The sequence below is a fragment of the Salvelinus sp. IW2-2015 genome, linkage group LG19 (assembly GCF_002910315.2).
Source record: "Salvelinus sp. IW2-2015 linkage group LG19, ASM291031v2, whole genome shotgun sequence".
In the NCBI taxonomy this organism is placed as follows: domain Eukaryota; kingdom Metazoa; phylum Chordata; class Actinopteri; order Salmoniformes; family Salmonidae; genus Salvelinus; species Salvelinus sp. IW2-2015.
Genome location: NC_036859.1, coordinates 37,963,031 through 37,990,013, shown reverse-complemented (window position 1 = coordinate 37,990,013; position 26,983 = coordinate 37,963,031). Strand labels below are relative to the sequence as shown.

Sequence of the window (26,983 nt, the reverse complement as noted above, 5' to 3'; positions counted from 1 at the left end):
ACCCACCCGTAGCACGCGCTCCAGCAGGTATATCTCACTGGTCATCCCCAAAGCCAACACCCCCTTTGGCCGCCTTTCCTTCCAGTTCTCTGCTGCCAGTGACTGGAACRAATTGCAAAAATCACTGAAGCTGGAGCTTACATTTCCCTCACTAACTTTAAACATCAGCTATCTGAGCAGCTAACCGATCGCTGCAGCTGTACATAGTCCATCTGTAAAAAGCCCATCCAATCTACCTACCTCATCCCCCATATTGTTTTTATTTACTTTGCTGCTCTTTTGCACAACCGTATCACTACTTACACACCTTCATCTGCTCATCATCATCTGCTCATCTATCACTCCAGTGTTAATCTGCTAAATTGTAATTACTTTGCTACTATGGCCTATTTATTGCCTTACCACCTCATGCCATTTGCACACACTGTATATAGACTTTCTTTGTTTCTATTGTGTTATTGACTGAACGTTTGTTTATTCCATGTGTAACWCTGTGTTGTTGTWTSTGTCRCACTGCTTTRCTTTATCTTGGCCAGGTCGCAGTTGTAAATGAGAACTTGTTCTCAACTRGCCWWCCTGGTKAAATAAAGGTGAAATAAAATAAATAGTCTGAGGTCTGAAATCACAAGACTTTTCCTCTCTCTCTCTCAWTCTACCTTGTTAGTGTCAAAGAGACGTTGGCTGGATACATGGACCGCAAARAAGTAGAAGTCCTGCCTGACGTGGAGGCCTCCTTCCCAGACGAGATACTTCTCTCACAGATTGTAGAGACCTGGAAATTTACTGTGACTTCCCAACAGGAATGGATGATGTAATTGATCAACTGTCCATTTGAATGCAAATGGATACTATAAACAATCAGGGAAATGCTAGAGTAGATGACAGGAGTAGCCTCTCATAAACACCATTTGTTATTAGCCTTTAAGTGATAGCACAGTACAGTATGTGCCCCACTGACACTCCAGATGTAGACAGAGCATATTCAAATGGTAAATATGAAGAATCATGCCTTCCTCCATGCAAAAAAAACTGCTTTGAATGTGATTTTCCCTGACTGTTAGAAGTAATAGTTTTTAGTGAATCTTTTTTTTATGTTCATTTTTGGGGGAAATATAGTTTACGTTGAGATTTTATTCAAACTTTTCTATATTTTTTTTTTTGATGAAGTGTAAAATTGTTTATATTTTTTATATTTTTCTCGTTTTTACCTCGTTTTTTAAAAATAGGTTCGCAATCTTCAGACTGTTGTTATTTGGCGTTTCTTCCAAGATAATATATCCTGACACCATTGACTTTAGATCAGTGGGCGCTATGGGTCCATTTTGTCTAATTTGCAGCCTTGTTAGTGAAATGCATGACATTAGAATTGTATCTGGTTGAGAATTCAGTATAGCCCTCATCTCCCAAAAATATATAACTTTTTAGTTTTTTGTTCTGATTGAATATGAGTAGATTATTTGCTTTGTCTTAAGTCATTTGTCCAATCATGACATCCTGAATTAAAGGGGCTGGAGCCATCATCGCACTTTGAGATGCCATTATATCATGGCTGTCCTTCACTGTTTTCCACCACAAATGATGTGCCGTATCCTGCTAATATCAGAGAGAAAGCAATTCTAAGACTTGGTTAAAATGTAAAATCAAGTTCAAATGAAATAAATAATTTGCACTCATTTTTTATAGGGTTTTCACTTTGTTTTTAAAAGTGTAAGTTCATCAAATTTATGTTTGGGTCAAAATTAAGTTAATCTTAACTGAATGAACATTTACCCTTTTTAATGTAGTCAGTCCAGTTTAGATCATAAAAGCATATCATGGACACATTCATCCAAAAACACAATCAAGATTGCTTTCACTTTTGGGACGAATTTATTTATTTAAATTAACTGATTTCCTTATATGAACTGTAACTCTGTAAAATATCCATTTTTAAATGATCATTATTTTAAAAACAAAGTGATATAATCATTTGCACTCAACATTTCTAGAGGGTTTCCATTTAATTTGAACTTGATAAAATGGCACGGTTCTTCCATGGCCTGCACACTCAGACATGTCACCCATTGAGCATGTTCGGGATGCTCTGGATTGACGTGTACGACAGCGTGTTCCAGTTCCCGCCAATATCCAGCAACTTCGGACRGCAATTGAAGACGAGTGGGACAACATTCCACAGGCCACGATCAACTCTATGTGAAGGAGATGTGTTGCGCTGCATGAGGCAAATGGTGGTCACACAATATACTGACTGGTTTTCTGATCCACGCACCTACCTTCTTTAATGGTATGTGTGACCAACAGATGCATATCTGTATTCCCAGTCATGTGAAATCCATAGGGCCTAATAAAATGTATTTCAATTGATTTCCTTATATGAACTGTAACTCGGTAAAATCTTTGAAATTGTTGCATGTTGTGATTAAATATACTGAACAAAAATATAATCTATGCATTTCACATGACTGGGAATACAGATATGCATCTGTTGGTCACMGATACCTTTAAAAAAGGTAGGTGCGTGGATCAGAAAACCAGTCAGTATCAGATGTGACCACCATTTGCCTCATGCAGCGCRACACATAACCCCCTGAAGTCGGTTACAACGTCGAACTGCAGTCAGGTCAAAACCCTGGTGAGAGTTTGTGTAGAAATTCTAAGGTTGTTCAAACCTACAGTTTCATCAGCTGTCGGRATGGCTGGTCTCAGATGATCCCGCAGGTGAAGAAGCCGGATGTGGAGGTCCTGGGCTGGCGTGGTTAAACGTGGTCTGCGGTTGTGCAGCCGATTAGACATACTGCCAAATTCTCTAAAACAACGTTGGTGGCTTATGGAAGAGAAATTAATATTAAATTATCTGTCAACAGCTCTGGTTGATATTCCTGCAGTCAACATGCCAATTGCACACTCCCTCAAAACTTGAGTCATCTGTGGCATTGTGTTGTGTAACAAAACTGCACATTTTAGAGTGGCATTTTGTCCCCAACACAAGGTGCACCACTAATGATAATGCTATTTAATCCACTTTTTGATATGCTACACCTGTCAGGTGGATGGATTATCTTGGCAAAAGGAGAAATGCTCACTAACAGGGATGTAAACAAATGTGTTAAAAATTTGAGAGAAATAAGATGTGCATATGTAACATTTCTGTGATCTTTTATTTCAGCTCATGAAACATGGGACCAACACTTTACATGTTGCGTTTATATTTTTKATCAGTATATAATTGTCATGTTCACACTGCATCAAAAAAAAAAAAAAAAATTGAGCAAAATACAAAATGTACACATTACACATTAGATAACCCTACAATGAGAGTTTGAGCGACAATAACAAGGCTGTCTTGGCTGATTACTGATAATATTCCATAATGTCCAACGGCCCACACCAACAACAAAAACAGAACAACGACAGACACGACTATGTAGCATTGCACTGTGGTGGCATAAATATGGATAGCTTTTGGCGTTCATGAATATTGCTGGAGAAGTGTTCACCAATAGTTGTATTACATTTGATGATTACAAGCAGCACTGAGGTACGTATGATGTGATGCAGACTTGCCAACCGTAACTTTTTTAGGAGTACCACTTCAGCGCAGCCTCGGCGGCCTTGTATACGCCACAACAGCGCACATGCGACACCTGTGATTGTTTTGCCGAAAACTGCCTCAGTAGGAATGGTATGCTACAGACTTATGAGTACTTGGTAATTAAAAAGTGAAAGCGATCTTGATTGTGTTTTTGGATGAATGTGTCCATGATATGCTTTTATGATCTAAACTGGACTGACTACATTAAAAGGGTAAATGTTCATTCAGTTAAGATTAACTTAAGTTCGACCCAAACATAAATTTGATGAACTTASCCTTTTAAAAACAAAGTGAAAACCCTATACAAATGAGTGCAAATTAATTTCCAGTAGCTAACTGGAAATATGTTGCAAATGTACAATCATGCTCTCCTTAGGATTTTCTGACTGTGGTGCTGCTGTAGGCCTAAGGTTGGGTAGAGAGGAGGTCCGGGACGGGGCAGTCAACTTCCCCCTCAAGAAGTTGGCTACTAATGGCCACTTCCTGAAACTTATTAAGAGTCTTAAATTATATCAAACAATGTACCCAACACAGTTTGATCCTAAATTAAATGGAGGTGGTCTCAACGACGCTTACATTTTTCTATGTAAAAAATCTTTAGGAGTCTGAATATTCTAATTAATAGGTAAAAACGTAGGAGTCTGAATATTCTAATTAATAGGTAAAAATGTAGGAGTCTGAATATTCTAATTAATAGGTAAAACGTAGGAGTCTGAATATTCTAATGGTAAAAATGTAGGAGTCTGAATATTCTAATTGGTAAAAATGTAGGAGTCTGAATATTCTAATTAATAGGTAAAAACGTAGGAGTCTGAATATTCTAATTAATAGGTAAAAACGTAGGAGTCTGAATATTCTAATTAATAGGTAAAAACGTAGGAGCCTGAATATTCTAATTAATAGGTAAAAATGTAGGAGTCTGAATATTCTAATTAATAGGTAAAAATGTAGGACTGAATATTCTAAAATAGGTAAAAATGTAGAGCCTGAATATTCTAATTAATAGGTAAAACGTAGGAGTCTGAATATTCTAATTAATAGGTAAAAATGTAGGAGTCTGAATATTCTAATTAATAGGTAAAAATGTAGGAGTCTGAATATTCTAATTAATAGGTAAAAATGTAGGAGCCTGAATATTCTAATTAATAGGTAAAAACGTAGGAGTCTGAATATTCTAATTAATAGGTAAAAATGTAGGAGTCTGAATATTCTAATTAATAGGTAAAAACGTAGGAGTCTGAATATTCTAATTGGTAAAAATGTAGGAGTCTGAATATTCTAATTGGTAAAAATGTAGGAGTCTGAATATTCTAATTAATAGGTAAAAACGTAGAGTCTGAATATTCTAATTAATAGGTAAAAATGTAGGAGTCTGAATATTCTAATTAATAGGTAAAAATGTAGGAGCCTGAATATTCTAATTAATAGGTAAAAACGTAGGAGTCTGAATATTCTAATTAATAGGTAAAAATGTAGGAGTCTGAATATTCTAATTAATAGGTAAAAACGTAGGAGTCTGAATATTCTAATTGGTAAAAATGTAGGAGTCTGAATATTCTAATTGGTAAAAATGTAGGAGTCTGAATATTCTAATTAATAGGTAAAAACGTAGGAGTCTGAATATTCTAATTGGTAAAAATGTAGGAGTCTGAATATTCTAATTGAAAAATGTAGGAGTCTGAATTTCTAATTAATAGGTAAAAACGTAGGAGTCTGAATATTTTCAATTAATAGGTAAAAACGTAGGAGCCTGATTATTCTAATTAATAGTTTTTATTTTTTTTTTTTTTTTTTTTTTTTTTTTTTTTTTTTTGTGTTTTTTTTTTTTTTTTTTTTTTTTTTTTTTTTTTTTTTTTTTTTTTTTCTTTTTTTTTTTTGTTTTTTTTTTTTTTCTTTTATTTTTTTTCTTTTTTTTTTGTTTTTTTTTTTTTTATTTTCGTAAAAATGTAGGGTCTGAATATTTCTAATTAATAGGTAATAAATGTAGGGAGTCTGAATATTCTAATTAATAGGTGGTCTTCATGTGGATAGTCTTGTGAAAATATAAACTGGCTTAAAATTTTGTTTGGGGAGAAAATTCAGGAATAATTAAATTACTGAATGCAAGGTAGTAGTTTAGTTTACCGCAGGCTATTTGAAATACGAAACAACTGAACTAGGCTTATATGAATCACTCACCCATCGCCCTGGTCAGTTTTTTCAGTAAGAATACGAATTGGATTAAAGTGAATAGACATTAATCTTCACATATTTCAATTAGTTTGAGTTTGACTCCACTTCACAGAAGTAAAGATTCATGGGGGGGATTGAAAGCATAATTTCTTTATTTCCTGAACATCATTTGTTCTTCTACATTTCATGTACTACTGGAGTATTTCAGTCATTTTGCCATCTACTCAAAATCTATACAAGCAACCTTGGCTTTAACATCTCATGTACAATCCTCTTTTCCAAACAAGGGAACAACCCCAAGCTACACTTCTGTGAACGTTCTTTAGAAAGCCAGACGGATTCTAGATTTTTTTTGGTCATTGAAGTAATCCATAGTTAAATACTATATAAAAACTTAAGTCTCCCCTCCCACTCTTCTAAAGACCCACTCCTCCAGTGTCCCACACAGCATGCCTTATACTCAAGGGGGCCTCAAGGCATGAAGATCAAGGGCAGTGTTCCCATCCAATCCCTGGAAAAATTGCATTTTAGTCAGTCTCTCTGGGGCCTGTTCCGGCTGGGTGGAGTTAGACAGAAATGTACTTTGTAAAACAGAGGATGTGAGCAGAGTGGAGGGAGGAGCAGAACGTGCGTAATTTGGCTGGAGCAAGCAGCGGATCTAAAAAAATAAAAAAGTCGGGAACTTCTCTCTCACTCTCTCCAATTTCGCTCCGGTACCGCTCAGCCACGAGCTCTGGGCAGCATTTAAAAAAAAGTCCTTCATGACTGTTATTTTAAATTAGGCCTATTCTTGTGTATTTCTTTAGCCTACCTCCACTACTAATGCTCAGAGATGTGGATATGAGTCGACTCTGTAATTGATGGCAAGACAACGAATGAGCTCATGTAGTAGCAACAGAGATGTTATAGATTTTTATAAAGGCCTTTGTGGAAAAAAGAAAACAAAAGGATTCCATGTAACAGTGTTAAATTTGTCCATCAACTGTAAAATGTGAGCACTACAGAGCCACAGTTACAACTGAAGTAGCCTACCTGATCATCAAGAGATGAGAGAAACACATTATTTTTGTATCTGTGAGCGATGAGTGGGATTTCCAACTGCTCAACTCTGCTCAAATATTCTGGTGGTGAACTGATATGCTTATTCCTCCATGTTGAACAGGGAACACATAGCTTTATTAATGACAGGTTAAATCACACAAAAAAAAAAAAAATCATGACTGCAATTTACGTTGTTCTTAGATTTGGCGGCAAAACTTTTTGGCTCAAGGGCCACATTGGGATTTTGAAATTCAACTGAGGGCTGCACAGATTTTATTTTATTATGACCATTTGTTAGTCAAAATCAATTTTGAGGGCCAGAAACAGGTAAGTTATTAAAAAAAAAAATGGGTCTATTATATTTTGTACATAGTTTTTAGTTTTAGATGTGTGGCCTAGTGTCTTTACCCAAAATAACCCCCCCTCCCACCCACAAGATTTGATATATTTTGTTTACTCTAACCATGACAGTACTTTTAACTCCTGTGTGACATTTTTATCTGCAACGTTCAGAATGTTTCATCTCGCTGAATAAACCCCCCAGACCATTGCAAAGGATGCAACTGACCAATCAGAGGGATCCTGGGCATGGTTCAGTCAGGTAACGTTTAGGTGGGGCTTACTGACATCCTTCCACCATCCTGTTCTAATCTCAGTACAGCCTCATACTAAAAACAACCCTCGGTGAGGCCAAGCAGTCCCAGTTAGAAGGGCATTCCTCCGGAGATCTGTCGGGCCACCTGTTCCTCGGTGCTTTCCTCCTTGTCGCGCTCCTTGTTCCAGTCCTTGAGGCCCTCAGGCAGGGATGTGTCCTCATCCATGCCCCCCGTGCCCTCCACAAACTCCTCGTAGGTGGACTTCTCAGCGAACGGCCGCACCCCCAGGAGCTCCACCATGTCCTTCTTGTCCAGCACCTCCCTCTCCAGCAGACGCTGCGCCACCTGACCAGGCAACCATTGAAGGTAAATGTATTATTTGTACTTGTGTCTGTGTGAGACAGTGTAAGCCTTACGAGTAAGTGTTTTTATGTCCTACCACCACACCTGCTCCCACACGTACCTTCTCCACATCGTCTTTCCTCTCAGCCAGTAGGGTGTGGGTACGCTCGTACGCCTCTCGGATGAGATTGCGCACCTCCGTGTCGATGAGGCGCGCCGTGGCCTCGCTGTAGGGCTTCTCGAGGGTCATCTCGCCCTGCCGGGGCAAGTCGAAGGACACCTGGCCCACCTTGTCATTCATGCCAAACTGCACGATCTATATAAACAATGGTGTAGAAACAGAGCAACACTTTATTGGAATGTCCTAATACCACAGGCTGAGATTTTCAGTATATTCAATTAATTAAACAAATATATATAATGTGTGCAGGCACCATGGTCTGGGTACATGTTCACAACCCAAAAGACCAAGGTTGGTGGACCATTCTTGACACACACAAGGAAACTGTTGAGCGTGAAAAACCCAGTAACATTTCAGTTCTTCACACCTCTCAACCCGGTGCGCCTGACACCTACTACCATTCCCTGTTCAAAGGCACTTAAATATTTTGTCTTGCCCATTCACCCTCTGAATGGCACACATACACATATAATCCTTCTTTAACATGTCTCCTCCTCTTCATCTACACTGATTGAAGTGGATTTAACAAGTGACGTCAATAAGAGATCATAGCTTTTCACCTGGTCAGTCTATATCATAGAATGACCAGGTGTTCCTAATATTTTGTACACTCAGTGTATGCTTCTCCCCACCGGAAACTTGAGGTCCATCCTCATGTCCTCCCCTCTCACAGACTCTCCCACTTGCATGTATCTCTCTCATTTCATTACCGTCTCAATAAAATGCAAAATCTCATATGATAATCCACTCTACTTCAACAACAACAACACAAATAACTGGAATGTGACACACACACCTTCATGAGATCTTACCCAATCATAAACCCATTGTGTACTAGCCCTGTGAAAAACGCTAATAAATCTGGCGGTGGGGACGGACGGGGACGGACAGACCTGGGCGTATGCACTCTGGGTGACCTTCCTGAGGTCGTCCTGGGCCCCCGTGGTGATGCGACCGAAGAAGATCTCCTCAGACACGCGGCCACCCAGCGTCATGCACATCCTGTCCAGCAGCTGCTCCTTGGTGTATAGGTACTGCTCCTTAGGTAGGTACTGGGCATAGCCCAACCCTTTGCCTCTGGGGATGATGGATACCTGGAGAGAGGACAAAATGTCAGTGGTAAGTTGAGCCTGGCACTTATTGGTCACCCAGTATTAAATCTGGCTGATATGGGCTTAAAATGTCAACAAACAAAAAAAGGTGAACTATCCCTTTAATATCTTGCAAAGTATGCATATATTCTCTAGAGCTAGTCCGACTGATGTTTTACAAAGCCGTCAATATTAACATAACACTTTTTCTAAGGATGCATGGTAAAGACCATCCAACTCACCAAAGCCAGCCGGTGTAGCGTAAATATTATAAAAACAGAGTGTTTTTTGGATCCTGGATGTTGATTGGTTGGACAACAACTCCCRMAAAATACCATGACCATGTATTAAATGTCATAATTCCACTGTCCCGCAGCCCAGGCAGGGAATTCATAAACTTCATCTATCTCGGGGGCATCKACACATTTGTCCACGCCACCATTTGGTTTGCAACAGTTGGCGGTTGTATGTAGATCTACCTATAACATGTGCAACAATGTATCATTTTACTAATGCAATATCTCCCATGCCAGTAGCCCAAGAATGAACATAAAACAAATAATTCATCATGGAAACCGTAAACACTCAGAACTCCGTTAATTAATTAACCAGCACAGTGCGGCCTATTGTATATTTATTAAATCATTATTTATTCAAGTTCTTGTCACTCATCCTCATTGAATCTCTGCTAGCTAGGTACATGATAATGATTTGTTTAGTATAGTAACATCGCATGAATAGAATGATTAGCATTAACGACTGGGTCAAAACAATGACCTGTATAGAGGGGCAGGTAGAATATTGGTAGTGACTAGGATCTACCCAGATAGAGGGGCAGGTAGAATATTGGTAGTGACTAGGATCTACCCAGATAGAGGGGCAGGTAGAATGTTGGTAGTGACTAGGATCTACCAGTATAGAGGGGCAGGTAGAATATTAGGTAGTGACTAGAATCTACCAGTATAGAGGGGCAGGTAGAATATTGGTAGTGACTAGGATTTACCAGTATAGAGGGGCAGGTAGAATATTGGTAGTGACTAGAATCTACCTTGAGCAGAGGGTCAGCATGCTCCAGGTACCAGCCTGCCACAGCGTGCCCTGCCTCGTGGTAAGCTACAGTCTTTTTCTCCTCAGGCTGCAGGACCTGAGTCTTCTTCTCCAGACCTGTACATTCAACAACAGAAAGTACTTGACTTACCTGTGCGACTATCGAAACAATCTGCATGACAAAGGTACCCAAATTCATATGGAAAGGTTGAATGAAGAAGGTAGAACAGAAGGAGTGAGTAATCAATGACGTTTGATCTTTGTTGCTGTGTAAAAAGTCCAGTCGATGTATCAAGCCACACTAGTTCAATTAGATCATATAGATTAGAATACATTGTACTTTCAGTTGAATAMATTTCAGGTGAAATTTAATAAATCACATTACAATTGACAGAGAAGTCATATTAGAGCTCCTTGCATCTCTATGGTTTGCTGGTCTTGACAACACAGCTTGTAAGTAGCCAATACATGTTACACATTTTTATTTTATTTAACTAGGCAAGTTAGGCCTCCCGAGTGGCGCAGTGGTCTAAGGCACTGCATCGCAGTGCTAGCTGTGCCACAAGAGATCTTGGTTCGAGTCCAGGCTCTGTTACAGCCGGCCGCAACCGGGAGACCCATGGGGCGGCGCACAATTGGCCCAKCGTAGTTAGGGGAGGGTTTGGCCGGCAGGGATGTTCTTGTCCCATGGCGCTCTAGCGACTCCTGTGGCGGGCCTGGCGCACGCTGACACGGTCTAGTTGTACAGTGTTTCCTCCGACACATTGGTGCGGCTGGCTTCCGGGTTAAGTGGGCATTGTGTCAAGAAGCAGTGCGGCTTGGCTGGGTTTTGCTTCGGAACACGCACGGCTCTCGACCTTCACCTTTCCCGAGTCCGTACGGGAGTTACAGCGATGAGACAAGACTAACTACCAATTGGATACTACGAAAAAGCGGTCAAACTTTTTTTAAACTAGGCAAGTCAGTTAAGAACATATTCTTATTTACAATGACGGCCTAACCCCGGACGACGCTGGGCCAATTGTGCGCCTCCCTACGGGACTCCCGATCACGGCCGGTTGTGATACAGCCTGGAATCGAACCAAGGTCTGTAGTGACACCTCTAGCACTGAGATTCAGTGCCATTAGACCGCTGCGCCACTTGGGAGACCCGAGTGGCTTAATACGGTATGTAGCAAAATCAGGATGTGTTCATTTGTATATGTATGCGCTTGTGCTCACCTCCGATCACGCGTTCGATGGCCTGCTCAAAGTGCTTCTGGTTGATTGAGTCCGCTAGGTGGCGMGCAGCAATCAGCGCGGCTTCATTGCACACATTGGCAATATCAGCACCTAACAAAACAGAATAGAATTTWAATTGATATTWTTWTTWTWTTTTTTATAGTTAAGCCTCATCCAGAGCAGTTTTCAACGAGCATATTAAAATTGAAAGGCAAAAAATATATCTATATGAGCATTGTAAGAAAGACCTCACAAATTCGTATTTTATTTTTGTATACAAATATCAATATGAAAATGTACAGGGAAAATGCAACATTATACAGTATGTATGTATGTATGTATGTATGTAAGCAGCAGGGTTTTTGCCGGACAAGTGACCAGATCTTTTTTTATTTAACTGACATTTGAGCACTTTACTGGTCATCCATAAGCATTGGATCTGTAATGCACTAACTAGGGCGTCCACCCACGCAGCCAGCGCAAAACAAACAGATAATTACGTGTCCTTAAAAACAGCCATTATCAAAAACACTATTCCTTGTGTTTCGATGTGCAGCATTACAAAATGTTTAGCCTATTGTGTTATTGGTTTTTTCTTACCTAAAATAACAATTTTCCACCTCACGGTTCAGCTGTCGGATATTTGAACTAAATATATTAATATATTATATATTTGAGCTAAATGCAGCAGGGCATTGCATACAGACTTAGGAGTCCACTGTAGGATATTGATATTTAACAAATAAATATAGAAAAGGAAGAGAAGCTTAGACCTAGCACCAGAGAGAGAGAGATATGTCTGCGGCATGCTACGACACCGACATACGTTTCATTATCCTTGTCAGACTACTGCGCCTGTTATACAGATATAGGTGTACAGGAGGCTACTTCGCAAATTAATCTATTTTTTTTAATGAAGATAAGTTATTATATTTTAAGATTTTGGTGTAACTAAAACATTCTTCCTCACCTCAAGTTCAACTGTCGGAGTCAATTGGTGCGACGGTGTGCAATGGCCTTCATATCATAGGACTGCAGTATAACAGGCTAATAGCCACACCTTCACAAAAGTTTCTAAACTTTATTACGGTGAGTCAAGCCATTGTTTATAGGGAAAATACGAGTAGGATATTATATTGCGGCAAACATTACAGTTGGAACTTAAATTTGGCCAAAGAAAATGGCTCAGATTGAAACAAAACATTTACGAACTGGTTTAATAAACCTTCACAAAAGTATTGAACAGGCAATTAGCAATTACCAAGAAAGGCTAGTTAGTGCCTACCGTACCCAACAAATGACAGTAATATGCTAATATTTATTTGACAACAGGCCTACTCATTTGACAACAGGCCTACTCATTTGACAACAGGCCTACTCATTTGACAACAGGCCTACTTTACAACCCATCTTAACCTAAATACGGAGCACAAAATAAAGAAAAAACAGATTAAGTTTAATTTAGCCAAGGAAATTGTCTCAACAGAATGAAACAAAACCCACTGTGCATATTTAAAAACTGGTTTTAATTAATAAATAGGTCTACAATAATAACAATGATATACAGCAATAGTAATACAAAATGATAAATACGAGAAAAAAAATAAGTTAAATTGCATCCTACCGGAATAGCGAGTTGCTACACAGTAGCCTGCATTTGGCCGTGCCAACATTCTTCCCATCTTTGTTCACTACAGTATTAAAAACGTATCTTTAAGGAAATTCCCCTTGTAGGCTTTTCACTGTAGGCATACTCTCTCATTTTTGTTTTACTTCAATGAAAAAGGCATCCCATCCTCTTACATCAACAGAAGCCCAAGACTCCAATCTTTCTCTCTCAGCAGCATGCACCTAAGTCAGCGCGCACRGAGTGAGAGGAAGGTGCTGAAGCGAGCAATCGGGATGCATGATATGCAAAATTTGGCCGGCTACAATTTTATTTATCGGCTTTTAAAGATGTACCGTGCAGAAATCGCTTCGCCATTTCCTGGTTGCTAAAATTCTAATAGTTTACCTAATTTCAGTGTAAGTTTTTTATTTTATTATAAAAGCAAGTACAGTGTAGAGAATCATTGTACCCCTGTGAAAAATCTTTTCCATAACCAAAAGTATTGTATTTTCAGCTAGTGCACAAATCCGAAATTAAAAAAACATTTACATAGAACAGATCTACCACTTCTTAGACTTGATTTCAATGAGAAAGAAATTTGAATTGTAGATCTGTCAATGTGGATTTGATCATGTCGCCCAAAAAGTGACATATTRTAGCTTTAATTCATTTTTTTAATGGGCAAAAGCTGGTTATTACCAGCTAACTTAAACCCTGGTATGCAGTATATGACATTCTGAATATGGTTTGTCAACCATATGGTAACAGTTTGATCATTTTAACTAGGCCTATTAACCCAATGATGGCAGTTCTGACACCATTGTCTAGGATGGCATCCTCAGTGTGCCTCAAAAACCTACCTGAGAAGCCTGGGGTGAGGGCAGCCATTTTCCTGGCGAGAGCTTCTTTGTCCATCTCTGCATCCATTTTCAAAGGCCTCAAGTGCACTTTAAATATGGACGATCTGCCTTTAATGTCAGGATGACCTGCGAAAACAATGTTACCAATGTTTAAAAGCTTTTTCCACAGTTTCCTAACTTGGTCAGTCATTTGTTTTAGCATCAACTAAAGGTTGACCAATTACTACTAAAAACAAAACAATTTCAGGCTTCTGGATAGGTAATGATGTGTGACATGTTGTGGTAATAGGATCATCATTACACTGTGGTTCATTAACAGATAACCATAGTACAACTTAAATGTTCCTTTATTGCAGTGGATTCATATTTTCTTTTTTACCATATCCAACAACTACATTAATCCAGAACAGGAGGAAACCCAAGCAGYCAGGGGGCATATGATAAAATAAAACGATGGGCTCGTACCGATGTAAATCTGTCTGTCGAAGCGTCCGGGCCTCATCAGTGCAGGGTCCAGGATGTCAGGTCTATTAGTACCTGCTAGCACTACTACATTGGTTGCTGTGTTGAACCCTGGAAACAGAGGGGAAAAGGTAGATGGCAGTGTCATACGTTTTCTGTTTAAATCAGTGTTTCTTTATCCTGGTCGACCCCAAAGGGCTGCATACCCTAGCAACACACACACCTGATTCCATTATCAGTGTTTCCCCTATATTCATTTAGCAACAGCGGGCCTAGCTATTGTCAGTAGCTAGGTTCCCATCCAACTGGTGACAGAATATTCAAAAAATCATAAAGAAAATGTGCATTTTCCCACCAGTGGTGTGCTTCCAAACAGACACCAATCTGTAGATGTACATAAAAGTATGTAGAAAAGATAAACCTATATATTTATTTTTTATAAGATCATCTTAGAGAACTAACAAAAATACTTTGAGAGAGAATCAAAAATTTGGCATGGGGGCCCCCAGTTATTTCGTTATAATGTTTGAGTCACTCAGATAGCATACGAACAAAGAGAATTGCAGGAAAGTAGCTTTAAAAATGACATTACATTCTCCCAGCCCCATGAAAAAGACTTGCTGTATAATGCAGGAAATTAGCATTAAACCGCAAAATGTCTCTGTGGCCAAGAGGGTGGCCGATAAAAATGTTGGTTGGAGAACGTGGAATTGGCCACGCCCAATACCAGGGGAAACACTGAATCAACGATCAAACCTTTGATTAGTGGAATCGGGTGTGTAGTACTAGGGCAAAAACTAAAAACAATGTGGACCCCTTTGGGTCTACCGGACCAGGATAAGAAACACTTGTCGAATATAATTTCAATCCCAGTAGCACAGCCAAGTTAGCCAGCCGGCCAGCCAGCCAGCCACCAAGTTAGCCAGCCAGCCAGCCAGCAGCCAGCCAATTAGCCAGCCAGCCAAGTTAGCCAGCCAGCCAAAGAATAAATAGCCAGCCAGCAAGTAGCCAGCGCAGCCAAGTTTAGCCAGCCAGCCAAGTTAGCCAGCCAGCCAGCTCAGGTAGCCAGCTAAAGTAGCATGGCTAATTGAGGCCATTTTACTGCGCTCCCTGTCCAATGTCTACAACTCCATTCATATGAAACAACAGCCTGAATGTTGGTTGATCATTGTAGCCAACTTAATTCCGTAATTTGAATTCCATTCTTGCATTGAATAAAATCTCCCCACTTTCACTTCCTATTTTCTCAAAAATGAATACTCTCCCAAGTAATTGAATACTAAAGTATGTTCGGATATTCGAATAACCGTGTCCAACCCTACTGCGGTGGTCTGTGTAGAGACAGACCTCGCAAAATGAGGGGACTACGTAGTTTGCAGGGGCATTTATTGCCCCAGTCATTGCAAAATGTTGGGCTGGATTTGATGAACTATACATGTTTTGCCTTGAGCCTTCAGTTCATTTGACCCTGAGCGATACACACCATCCATCTCGACCAGCAGCTGATTGAGGGTGTTTTCCTGCTCGCTCTGGCCACCAAAGTTCCCTCTGCCTCGCTTGCGCCCTACTGCGTCAATCTCGTCAATGAAGAGGATGCAGGGGGCGTTCTTACGGGCCATGACAAACAAATCTCGAACCTGGAAAGCACAAAGCAAGGAGAGAATAAAACCCAGAGTACATTAGGCTTTGGAGTTACACCGTGTATAGGCTTGGGTGGTACACCGTATATACCGTATATACCGGGGTATTTGGAATTAGCCACGGGATTTTTCAATACTGTTTAAACTATTTCTTTAAAAAGTTTAATAAATCTTAATATTTGTAGCTACTTTTTATTAAGTAAATACCTGCAGTCAACTTGTGCAATACGTTAGGAGATAAAGCAGATCGCGTTCTTCATTTCACCTGCCACATTATGAAGCTGACCRGTAGCCCCCAGTCACATGTTGCTTGTTTACAAGTACACAACGACGAAAGACCAGAGCCTCGGGAGTCACTCACCATTGTGCAGCACGCACTATGGTTATCTAGTTACAAAATGGAATTCACAACTAAATGTTTGCCAGCTARATATCTTAGAACTAATAAGTTAACTTTCTAAAATGTGCTAGATGCTCTGCAGTCGTGCATTTGGTTTGCCCAACTTAGTACCTAGTTATCTAGCTACGTGGTTAGCTTCCTGCTAACAAGCTCCTCTATTGGTAACAGCAGAGAAACCCTTCCTGGATCAAGAGCCATACTGTCTAATATTTGTTTTGTGCATGCAGAAAAACGCTAAAAAAATGTTGTTAATCGTTTAACTTTATGAGCTGGGATGTCTGTCCTGCAAATAGTTTGCAAGAGACTATATAAAATGTTCACATGCGTTTGTTAGCATTTAACTAGCATTCGCTATGGTATTTTACATGTACTTGTTTGCATTGCTAACCTTCGGATAAAAATAAATAAATCGCCCCTCGTGTTCAGTGCCGGTATCACCCAATATACTGGGATGGTATAAAGGTCAGTATGCAGGTATGATACTCTGGATACCGCACAAGCCTATCACTGATATTGCTTTTAAAACTGGAGTCCTGCTTCAGAAATCTTCCAATCGAGAGCAAGACGCAACTGTCAAGAATTGTGAGTATGAACATTAGGACATGGCTCCACTTGGCAAGGCTGACAGGACGGGGCACTACTGGGCAGGTGTTACGGGATTTTTGTGTTTAATGACTAAAATATGTATACATTTGACTTAGACGTTACTGTATGAATGAAACTTATTATAATCATAATTCTGAGTGTAATATGTTCCTTATTAGAAAGAATGGAGTTATCTTCAGACAGGCTGGAATGTTGTGTTCCTTACAGGACATTCTGTCTCTACCCAGGGAGGGGAAAGACCTTGAGTTGGTTGTAGATAGTTGAACAGGTGGCAGACAGTAATGAGAACTCGAACTGTATTGCCATTGTATCCGAGGAGGTTGGACATTAAAACCTATGACATCATTCTTATTATATAACCTGATGTAAAATGTATTATGATCAGTACTCTCGAGAATAAACGCTATTGATTGATTGATTTTAAGACTGGTTTTCTGTCCATTTGGCTGATAATTATCTTACAAATTCTTATTTATGGGCAGAATGTTTCAATTGAATTGGTTGATAAACAGGAATCAAAATTCCTTTAACAGCAGGGTGAGGCACTACTGGGCGGGACTCGACAGGGCAGGTAGATGTGAAAGAATTGGATAGCTGTCCTTTCCCTTTGTCAGGTGGATATTCAAATGAAAGAGTGTTGGAACACAGTTAAGCTTTGATGAAGAAAAAAAAAAAAAAAGTTGACATGGTAAAATGAACAATACATTGTGCAATCATTTAGAAATGTCCATCAACCCAAAGTATACTGACACCAAGATCCACAGTGTTGTCACTTACCCTGGCGGGGCCCACGCCCACAAACATCTCCAGGAACTCTGAGCCATTTACGGTGATAAAGGGGACGTCGGCYTCTCCGGCGGTGGCCTTGGCCAGCAGGGTCTTCCCTGTGCCAGGGGGTCCCGTCAGGATGGCCCCCTGTGACATAGAAGAGTATGACTTTGGTGGTGTTCCAGGATGTCGGTTTTGCAGTCATGCTGTGCATATCCCAGAAGACTGCTATAACATATCGACCCTCTGGAACATGCGCATTGCTTACTTACTCCTAGAAATAACCCCCTGCCCCTATCCCCTGAAGATATCAGATTTTTTATATGTATAGGCAATATGGGGGTAGCTCCACCTTGCCCTACGATAGGCTAAGTGGAATTTTCACATATTCTTTATCCTTATAAGTAAAGGTCTCTCCTGCTGGCTCACCTTGGGGATCTTGGCGCCCAGGTCCTGGTACTGTTTGGGGTTCTTGAGGAAGTTGACAAACTCCATGATCTCCAGCTTGGCCTCTTCGCAGCCTGCCACGTCCTTGAACTTCACGTCGATCTCGTCGCGCAACACCTTGGCCGTTGTCTCGCTGACACTGAATAGTCCTCCCATGCCCCGGCCGCCCGGTCGGCCAGCTCCCGCTGGCCCCCGTCGCAGCATGAAGAGCAGGAAGCCGATGATGAGCACGGTGGGCAGCATGCTGAGCAGGAACGACCTGCGGGGGAGAAGAGAGATGTGCTACTGGGATTAGAGCTGGGCCGTGTTCCTAACGGAAAAGGAAAAAAAGGAGCATTTCTTATTAAGGCGATCTCTTCCCATTTCAGTCCATTTGGTGTCCAACTTACCCGTCGCTTTCAGCGGAGTACACCACTGGCAGACGGTTCTCCCCCTCGATACCCATCTCATACTGAGCYGTCTCTAGGTTCCGCTCAAACGTGTCCACGCTGCCAATGTTGAACCACACGTACTGCTGGGTACCAAAACACAAACCACTCATTACTACTAGAAAGAGGAGGAAGGGAAGCGCTACTAAGGTACACTATAGTACATGTTGGTAGACAGAAGGTGCTCTTTGGGAAAAGGGGTAAATTGGTCATCAAAAAGAAAGGAGGACCAAGGCACTCTTCATATAATTAATTAAAATGCCTTTATGAGTATGGCATGTTCAATAGAAACAAGGTTTTAAAAAATCCGAAACGCGTCAGATTAAAAAAAAAAAAACTGTTTCTATTGAACATGCCATACTAATAAAGGCATTTTAATGAATTATATGAAGAGTGCCTTGGTCCTCCTTTCTTTTTGATAACCACTCATTACTACCTTTGTTCTAACAAGTGAAGAAGAGAACACAAGCATACTTTTTTAATTTTTTTTATATGGGTATAAATATTTAACTTACTCCATCAACTGGAGTCTTTCCGGGTGTAAAAACCACTTTCACATAGCGCTTGTTTATTACCTCCAATCTGTCAACCTAGAGAGAAAAACAAAGATCCAAATTCAAGTCCCCGAATGTGAGATGGTCAACAGCAGTGGACAAATCATCAGATCATCATCATCACACCATACATCAAGCAAACGAACACCTAACCTCGAGTCTGACACACGATTTTTTATATTGTTAAAAAAATTACACACCATTTTCCCTATCAATGATACTAATAGAGTACTTACGACGTCTTTCGAGAGGTAGTTATTGACAAAGTCTTTCCAAGTGACCTCTCTCCCGCCTTCCCGTAAAAAAAAGAAGTACGTAACCATGGTCCAAAACGCAGCACCACTCAGGAAGTACATACGGAACTCCTTATCGTCCCATGGCACATCACCCTAAGGATAAACACGTTGCGGAAGAATTCGAAATAACAACCGATTTCATTGTATCGTTTTGTCTCATTTGCTCTGTTTGCTCTGTGCACTGTATTGTCTTGTTGGGTTTTGTTTACAACAGTTTGACATGATGCTAATAGTAGTGCAAAAATAATGGTACGAGTGGTAAGACCTTGGTTAGCTTTGCTCCAAATACCCAAATCATTAAGTCAACTTCCGACCAGGTTTCAGGTGTCGATTCTCACCTTTTGTAGCCGGCTATACCAATGGGACTCATCCTTCCTGCCTCCTCGTTTTCCTCCTCCGCCTGAGGCACCACCTCCTCCTCCTCCTCCACTAGATCTACCAGTGGCCTTCTGTGCATTGGTAGTTGGCTTGGCCTCTGAGAAGGCAGATAGACACATCAGTTTTCAGCCTAAAACCAAAGTCAACCCTCTGTTTAGAACATGGAATTGGTGTAGTGCAGTAGTTCACAGAGGCTTCCATAGATATCGTTTACATGATGACATAGCTCATCTAAATACTGGAAAAGTTAACATTTTGTTAATCACCACATACAGTGCATTCTGGAAWGTATTCAGACCCCTTGACTTTTTCACCATCTTGTTACGTTACAGCCTTATTCTAAAATTGATTAAATTGTTTTTTYCCCCCTCAATCTACACACAATACCCCCAGTCTTGAGTTTCTCCCATTCTTCTCTGCAGATCCTCTCAAGCTCTGTCAGGTTGGAGGGGGAGTGTCGCTGCACAGCTATTTTCAGGTCTCTCCAGAGATGTTTCGATCGGGCTCTCGATGGGCCACTCAAGGACAGACTTGTCCCGAAGCCACTCCTGCGTTGTCTTGGCTGTACGCTTAGGGTCGTTGTTGTTGGAAAGTGAACCTTCGCCCCCAGTCTGTGGTCCTGAGCACTCCGTAGCAGGTTTTCATTAAGGACCTCTCTGTACTTTCCTACTTTCCCTCGACCTTGACTAGTCTCCCAGTCCCTGCCGCTGAAAAACATCCCCACAGCATGATGCTGCCACCACCATGCTTCACCGTAGGGATGGTGCCAGGTTTCCTCCAGACGTGACACTTGGCATTCAGGCCAAAGAGTTCAATCTTGATTTCATCAGACCAGAGAATCTTGTTTCTCATGGTCTGAGAGTCTTTAGGTGCCTTTTGGCAAACTCCGAGCGGGCTGCCATGTGCCTTTTACTGAGGAGTGGCTTCCGTCTGGCCACTCTACCATTAAGCCCTGATTGGTGGAGTGCTGCAGAGATGGTTGTCCTTCTGGAAGGTTCTCCCATCTCCACAAAGGAACTCTGGAGCTCTGTCAGCATGACCATCAGGTTCTTGGTCAACTCCCTGACCAAGGTCCTTCTCCCCCAATTGCCCAGTTTGTCCAGGCAGCCAGCTCTAGGAAGAGGTGGTTCCAAACTTCTTCCATTTAAGAATGATGGAGGCCACTGTTCTTGGGGACCTTCAATGCTGCAGAAATGTTTAGATAAACCATCCCCAGATTTGCTCTGACATTCACTGTCAACTGTGGAACTTTATATAGACAGCCTTTCCAAATCATGTCCAATCAATTGAACGTACCACTCCAATGAAGTTGTAGAAACATCTCAAGGATGATCAACGCAAACAGGATGCACCAGAGCTCAATTGAGTCTCATAGCAAAGGGTCTGAATACATTAATACATGTGCAAAAATGTCTAAAAACCTGTTTTTGCTTTGTCATTATGGGTTATTGGGATGTCATTATGGKGTATTGGGATGTCATTATGGGGTATTGGGATGTCATTATGGGGTATTGGGATGTCATTATGGGGTATTGGGATGTCATTATGGGGCACTCCTTGTTTATTTTTAAGAGGATTGTTTTTTTATTTAATAGATTTTAATATAAGGCTGTAACGTCACAGAATGTGGAAAAAGGGAAGGGGTCTGAATACTTTCCCAAATGCACTGTAGTGTTCAGTAGGTCTTAGCCAGCTAACAACATAGGACGGGAAAGTATATTTAGTCAGTGGTCTAAATTACCTTTGGCTTCTCCACTGGTTGGGTTGGATTCACTGCTCTTCGGCTCATTTTTCGGACCATTGGGGAAATATTTTTCAAATCCTGACGTAAGAACACCAAACTTTAGAGCGCACAAAATCATAAATGAGCATGAAAAACTTCTCATTTTAATGACCCATACATACATTATGCTTTGTGTTATACATAATCAGAAAGAATGGGAATCTGCTAGATGAATACAGTGAACGTTGAGGTACATACCTTTTGGTGGTTTGGAGCAGAGTCTTTGATAGGCACCTAACACATGTTCAAACAGAGTCCTCCTTTCAAGTACTATCTGGCTGTCTGCTTGGCTGGAGACCTTGAAAATGAAAGATGACAATCAACATAACATATGCCATTTAGTAGACGCTTTTATCCAAAGCTACTTAGTCATGTATGCAATTCATTTTACGTATGGACGATCCAGGGCTTCTTCGAACCCACAACACTGGTGTTGCAAGCGCCATGCCCTATCAACTGAGCCATACAGAACCAGAATCCTTGGAAAAAAGCAATGGTGCACTAAATAAATACACTTTTTCCTCAACTCCATCCGTGGGCACCACCGTCCTTTTAAACGTTTTGATCGATTCAAAACAGCAGCACACTTTCAACTGCTCAACTAGGTCTAGTTTTTAAACCATTGGCGTATCTAAGTAGTAGTAGTGTTGGAATAGTTAGAATTGAGAAACACGGGCCTCCCGAGTGACGCAGTGGTCTAAGGCACTGCATTGCAGTTGCTAGCTGTGTCACTAGAGAACCCTGGTTCGATTCCAGACTGTCGCAGCCGGCTGCGAGGACAAACCTCTCCCGAGTCCGTATGGGAGTTGTAGTGACGGGACAGGAATGTAACTACCAATTGGATACCATGAAATAAATACAATTAAAAAGATGAGAAACACTTGTCTTTACTTGAGTACTACGTATAGAAACCAAGTGCATGTGAAAAGGTCATGGAATACACTTCAGAAATATTGCACCATTATATTTTTTTGTTGGTGCGCCTACTGTCATTTCTCAGAGTAACACTACAACATAAAATAGGTGGAGATTAAAAAAACTGAAGCGTCATTAATTAAGCTAGTTTAATGATCGCTCTGAAATCTTAAAAATTCACTGAACTGTCAAGTTGAACAACATCCTGACCACACTGGCTGCATTGCAAAAATAAATGTACACATACATGTTATTCAATCATTTCATCCAAATTGCTCGTGAGCATCTGCATAGCCAGGCGCTAAAATAGAACTTGGTACGCTTGATGCGCTGCAAGTCCTGCCTCCTCTCATTGGTTTTTAGGAGCATAAACCCGCTTAGGTGATTTAATTAAAGATGAACGAGGTCCACAGTCCAGCAGGTTGCCAACACCACATAAAATAGAAAGAAGACCTTACTAGGAGAGATCACTTTTTAACTAACTGTTGTTCCCCTTTTGTCTGTGGATTAATTGTAGGAGTAGAGAACACACACTTTTGTGTGACTCAAAATGGGTTGATATTCTACAAAGATCCAGCAAGAAAAAGGACCTTGTACATTTCAAGTAAAATAACAACCCAATGTTTATATCCCAGGACAAATTAGTTACCAACAGCAAGTTAGCTAGTTAAATGTCCATGAATGTTTCATATGCGTTTCGACCTGTCCCCAAATTAAATGAATTCGTTCAGAGTTCTTTGTGATCTTTCCACCTGCGTGTCTTGATCGCATCTGGTGTGGAAGGACACAATCACCATGCGTGCGTGCCCGGCGTAGTCCGTATTTTAACATTGGCAAATACAAAGTCACTACACGTGCATACATAACGTTACCTAAAATAGCTAGACATGTTGTAGCGTTGGTTTAACACGCGATAGTTGACTAGCTAACGTTAAATAACAATTGAATTCATGATGTAATCTCGCCCTGTGTTATCGAACCACGGCAATGTCATTCGCAGGCCTGTTACGCTAGCTAGAATGACAGGTTGTTTTGTTGGGCAAAATAATGTTGGATTAGGACAGTATCTAGATTTTCAACAAACAGACGACATGTAAAGACTGCCTATTCCCAAAACAAACTCGTAATGCCTTGTCACGCAATAAGAATCGACTAGCACGGTTTGTTTTGATGTTGTAACGTCGTTAGCTAGATTGCAACTCACCAGTCGTGCACAGCTAACGTTAGATGTCCTGACGTTTGGAGGCAGCAACATTTTGAATAGATTCCTGCCACCTCTTGACAAGCGGAGGTATCGGTGAGCCATTCTGACTTGTTACGTTGACACCTTGGTTATTCTAACGGATTTTTTTTCCCCGGAAAGATTTATCACAAAAATGTTTTGAAGACTTATCTCATGCATGCACTATCCCATCCCATAACAAGAGCCGCCATTATTTTTCACTTCAGAATTACGTGATGACGCAGGCTTCTCTTGTTCTTTTACGGCAGACTACACCTATTGGTTTATTGCCGCCACCTACTGTACGGGTAGTGAACGGAAGAAAAAAAATCCATTGCGGGAAAGGGGGGGTTATAATACCACAATCATATACAATACAAAAATAACATTTATTTTAAAAAAGGCCCACCGCACTCCTTCAGTGATAAAACAAATCACATCCCTAGACAGGGGCCTGTGTAGACAGAGCATTCATAGACAAGATTCCTTGTAATACCTCTGCTGTAAAATAAATTAAAAAACATTCAGCCGCACTCACAATGCCTGTTTTCCCAGATGTCTTATTTGTTTGCGCTGTACAGTTTATAACCAATGCAATAAACAATACAAAGTCCACCTTTTTTTTAACATGCATTGTGTCAGGATCCGGTTGGCGAGCAACATTTACTGAGGTCTTGCAGGAGAAAATTCATGACTAGGGGTGMTTTTCCAGTATCTAGACTGTTCTCCCAGAAGTAGTAAGCAGAATCAACATAAGATTAATTAATAAACATGTGCCACCAGAATAAAGGCTGCACTCAGTTGAACAGAGCTGGGTCGACATGGAGTTAATCACRAGACATGTAAAAACAGAACACAAGTAGAAAATATATGCCTGTGCAGTTGTAGGCCTGAGGGAAGTCAATGCCTGGTCCTGTGACTGGCTTTCAGGCATATGATTGTATTATATATGTATGTCTGTGCCATTACAGACTTAGGGAAGGCATTATGTAATCCTATGAGTATCATTAGACAGACACCTGCATTACGTGCGTCTTGTTTTTTTGTATCATTGCTATGGTTACGCCACCAATATAATCTGTAAATAAGCATGAATTGAGACAGAAAGATAATGGTGGCAAGAGTCCAAGGGGTGTTAATCATCTACATAAAGGGGAGTGACCATGTGTGTTATCTGAAAGTGGAAACCTAAAAAGCCTGAGGTCTGTAACAAGAGAAGGCAGTTCTTCCATGGAATTGCTCGGCTTTGTTACTTTTTGTAATAAAGTCTATTTGAATTCACAAGCTCTGATATCTGAGAAATATTTGATTCAATATTTCCACGACAGTCTCTAATCTAACTACCATGGTTTCTTCAACGTTACTCCCTTCTTCCACTCTTCTGACCACCTCCGGATAGGAGACACGCAGGACTAATTCTTGCCACCTCGGTCTCCTTTACCCTAACAGGGCACTTCATGAATTCTGGTGCATGCTCCTCCCATCTACATACACTTGACATGTCCAAACAGTTTACATTTATCACACTGCAGGGGGTTTGGGCACGAAGGCTCTTACAAGATATTTCACATAACCCAAATATACACATGTTCTTCAAAGAACAAAATACTAGATGGACTGGGCTTCCTCACTCCATCCACCATACGGGTCAGTCGCCTGCAACAACCACTGGGCTTCCTCACTCCATCCACCATACGGTCAGTCAGCCTGCACCAACCACTGGCTTCCTCACTCCATCCACCATACGGGTCAGTCGGCCTGGCACAACCAACTGGGCTTCCTCACTCCATCCACCATACGGGTCAGTCAGCCTGCACCAACCACTGGGCTTCCTCACTCCATCCACCATATGGGTCAGTCGGTGTGCACCAACCACTGCATCTACCATATGGGTCAGTTGTCGTGCAACAACCACTGCATCTATTTCTTCAGTTACATCCTTTGCACTCACTTCTAGCGCCACTCCAGAGATAACCCACTTGATAGGTGCCCTGCATTGCAGATCCACACGTGACACATTCAAATCCAATATCTTTTTCAGGTACAAAGCACGCTCCTTCTGCTCCTTGGACATACATTTTTTTTTAAATAAAATACATTTCTTGTTATTTTCACTGACGCCACCTCATCTAACGCATCTATGATTTTCGTCGAGACTTCGAAACGGATCTCCCGGGTTTCTCTTACTAGACTCCACGACCACTTTCCTTCTCTTGTGTCCTTTTTTATTTGCCACTGTAATCCATTCCTTCTCACTTGTCTCCACTCAACGCGCCATCTGATTCAAACAAAACATCCGCCTCCGCCATCTTCCGAATAGGTTACATTCCTCAGGCAGCCCTGTCGACGAACGGATTCAGTTCCAGTCTTCTTCTCTAAGGTTTTATGGTGTAGCTACCAAAACTAATGTTSTATTCCCGCCACCAACTGGATGGGGGTAAAACWTYTTTTTTTATACATTCCWTTACAGATATGGGGRAAAAAAGTCATTAATCCACACACACTAATAAAACATTTCTTTTTACACGTAACAAATCTCAAAACCTCCATAACTCCCTACTCAGGCTCTGGGGCATGAGAGGATAGGGCCGCTCGAGAAAGTACATTCAATATTTTAATCCAAGGAACCGTTCAACAGCAGAAACAATAGAAACAAYGATGTCAATCTTTCTTGTCTTCTTTTCAACTTGAGCGGTTCCATTTACCACTATTGCTATAAAAGTCAAAAGATCCACCTTCTTCACATGGTGAATTTCCAATGTGTTCTCCAATCTCATAAAACATTTCWGAAAAAGGCTCAGTGCTGTTATCCTCACAAGGTGAGGTACTGAAAGGTATTGAAAACAGAGGTGCCAATAATTTTGACATCCTATCGTTTCAGAAAAAAAATGTAGTACACAATCTCTTTCTCTGGGCAATTATATTACTGTAAAATATATACAGTTGAAGTCAGAAGTTTACATACACCTTAGCCAAATATATTTCAATTCAGTTTTTTTCTCTCACAATTCCTGACATTTAATCCTAGCCTTCCACAAGCTTACTACAATAAATTGGATGAATTGTGGCCCATTCCTCCTGACAGAGCTGGTGTAGGCCTCCTTGCTCGCACACGCTTTTTCAGTTCTGCCCACAAATTTTCTATAGGGTGGTGGTCAGGGCTTTGTGATGGCCACTCCAATACCTTGACTTTGTTGTCCTTAAGCCATAACTTTGGAAGTACGCTTGGGGTCATTGTCCATTTGGAAGACCCATTTGCGACCAAGCCTTAACTTCCTGACTGATGTCTTGAGATGTTGCTTCAATATATCCACATAATTTTCCTTTCTCAT

At 40.8% G+C, this 26,983-nt stretch overlaps 2 protein-coding genes and 1 long non-coding RNA gene across 4 annotated transcripts in view; 2 read left to right on the top strand and 1 right to left on the bottom strand.

Annotated features, from left to right (window-relative positions):
* Positions 1-1,531, top strand: part of LOC111979105 (E3 ubiquitin-protein ligase rnf213-alpha) — a 58,652-nt gene extending 57,121 nt beyond the window's left edge. Inside the window, 1 exon segment of the mRNA XM_070449058.1 lies at positions 665-1,531. Coding sequence (XP_070305159.1) covers positions 665-815 — 151 coding nt within the window. The 3' untranslated portion in view covers positions 816-1,531.
* Positions 1,532-3,219: 1,688 nt separating this feature from the next.
* LOC111979371 (uncharacterized) lies at positions 3,220-4,518 on the top strand. The gene is made up of 3 exons (XR_002879324.2): positions 3,220-4,178; positions 4,218-4,289; positions 4,388-4,518. It is a non-coding gene; the product is annotated as an uncharacterized lncRNA (long non-coding RNA).
* Positions 4,519-7,289: 2,771 nt separating this feature from the next.
* afg3l2 (AFG3-like AAA ATPase 2) lies at positions 7,290-23,873 on the bottom strand. Of its 2 annotated transcripts, none has more exons than XM_024009572.2 (17): positions 23,634-23,873; positions 21,713-21,812; positions 21,473-21,553; positions 19,692-19,828; positions 19,294-19,446; positions 19,019-19,093; positions 18,465-18,589; positions 18,058-18,334; positions 17,638-17,775; positions 15,698-15,851; positions 14,218-14,325; positions 13,753-13,878; positions 11,284-11,394; positions 10,064-10,179; positions 8,818-9,018; positions 7,865-8,059; positions 7,290-7,746 (listed from the first exon to the last, which is right to left on the bottom strand). In XM_024009572.2, exons 1-17 carry the CDS (start codon positions 23,733-23,735, stop codon positions 7,510-7,512), a joined length of 2,436 nt encoding a protein of 811 aa, XP_023865340.1. In that variant the 5' UTR covers positions 23,736-23,873; the 3' UTR covers positions 7,290-7,509. The 2 variants fall into 2 exon arrangements, with proteins under 2 accessions (XP_023865340.1, XP_023865341.1); XM_024009573.2 differs by having other exon boundaries at positions 18,465-18,586.
* Positions 23,874-26,983: the final 3,110 nt, after the last annotated feature.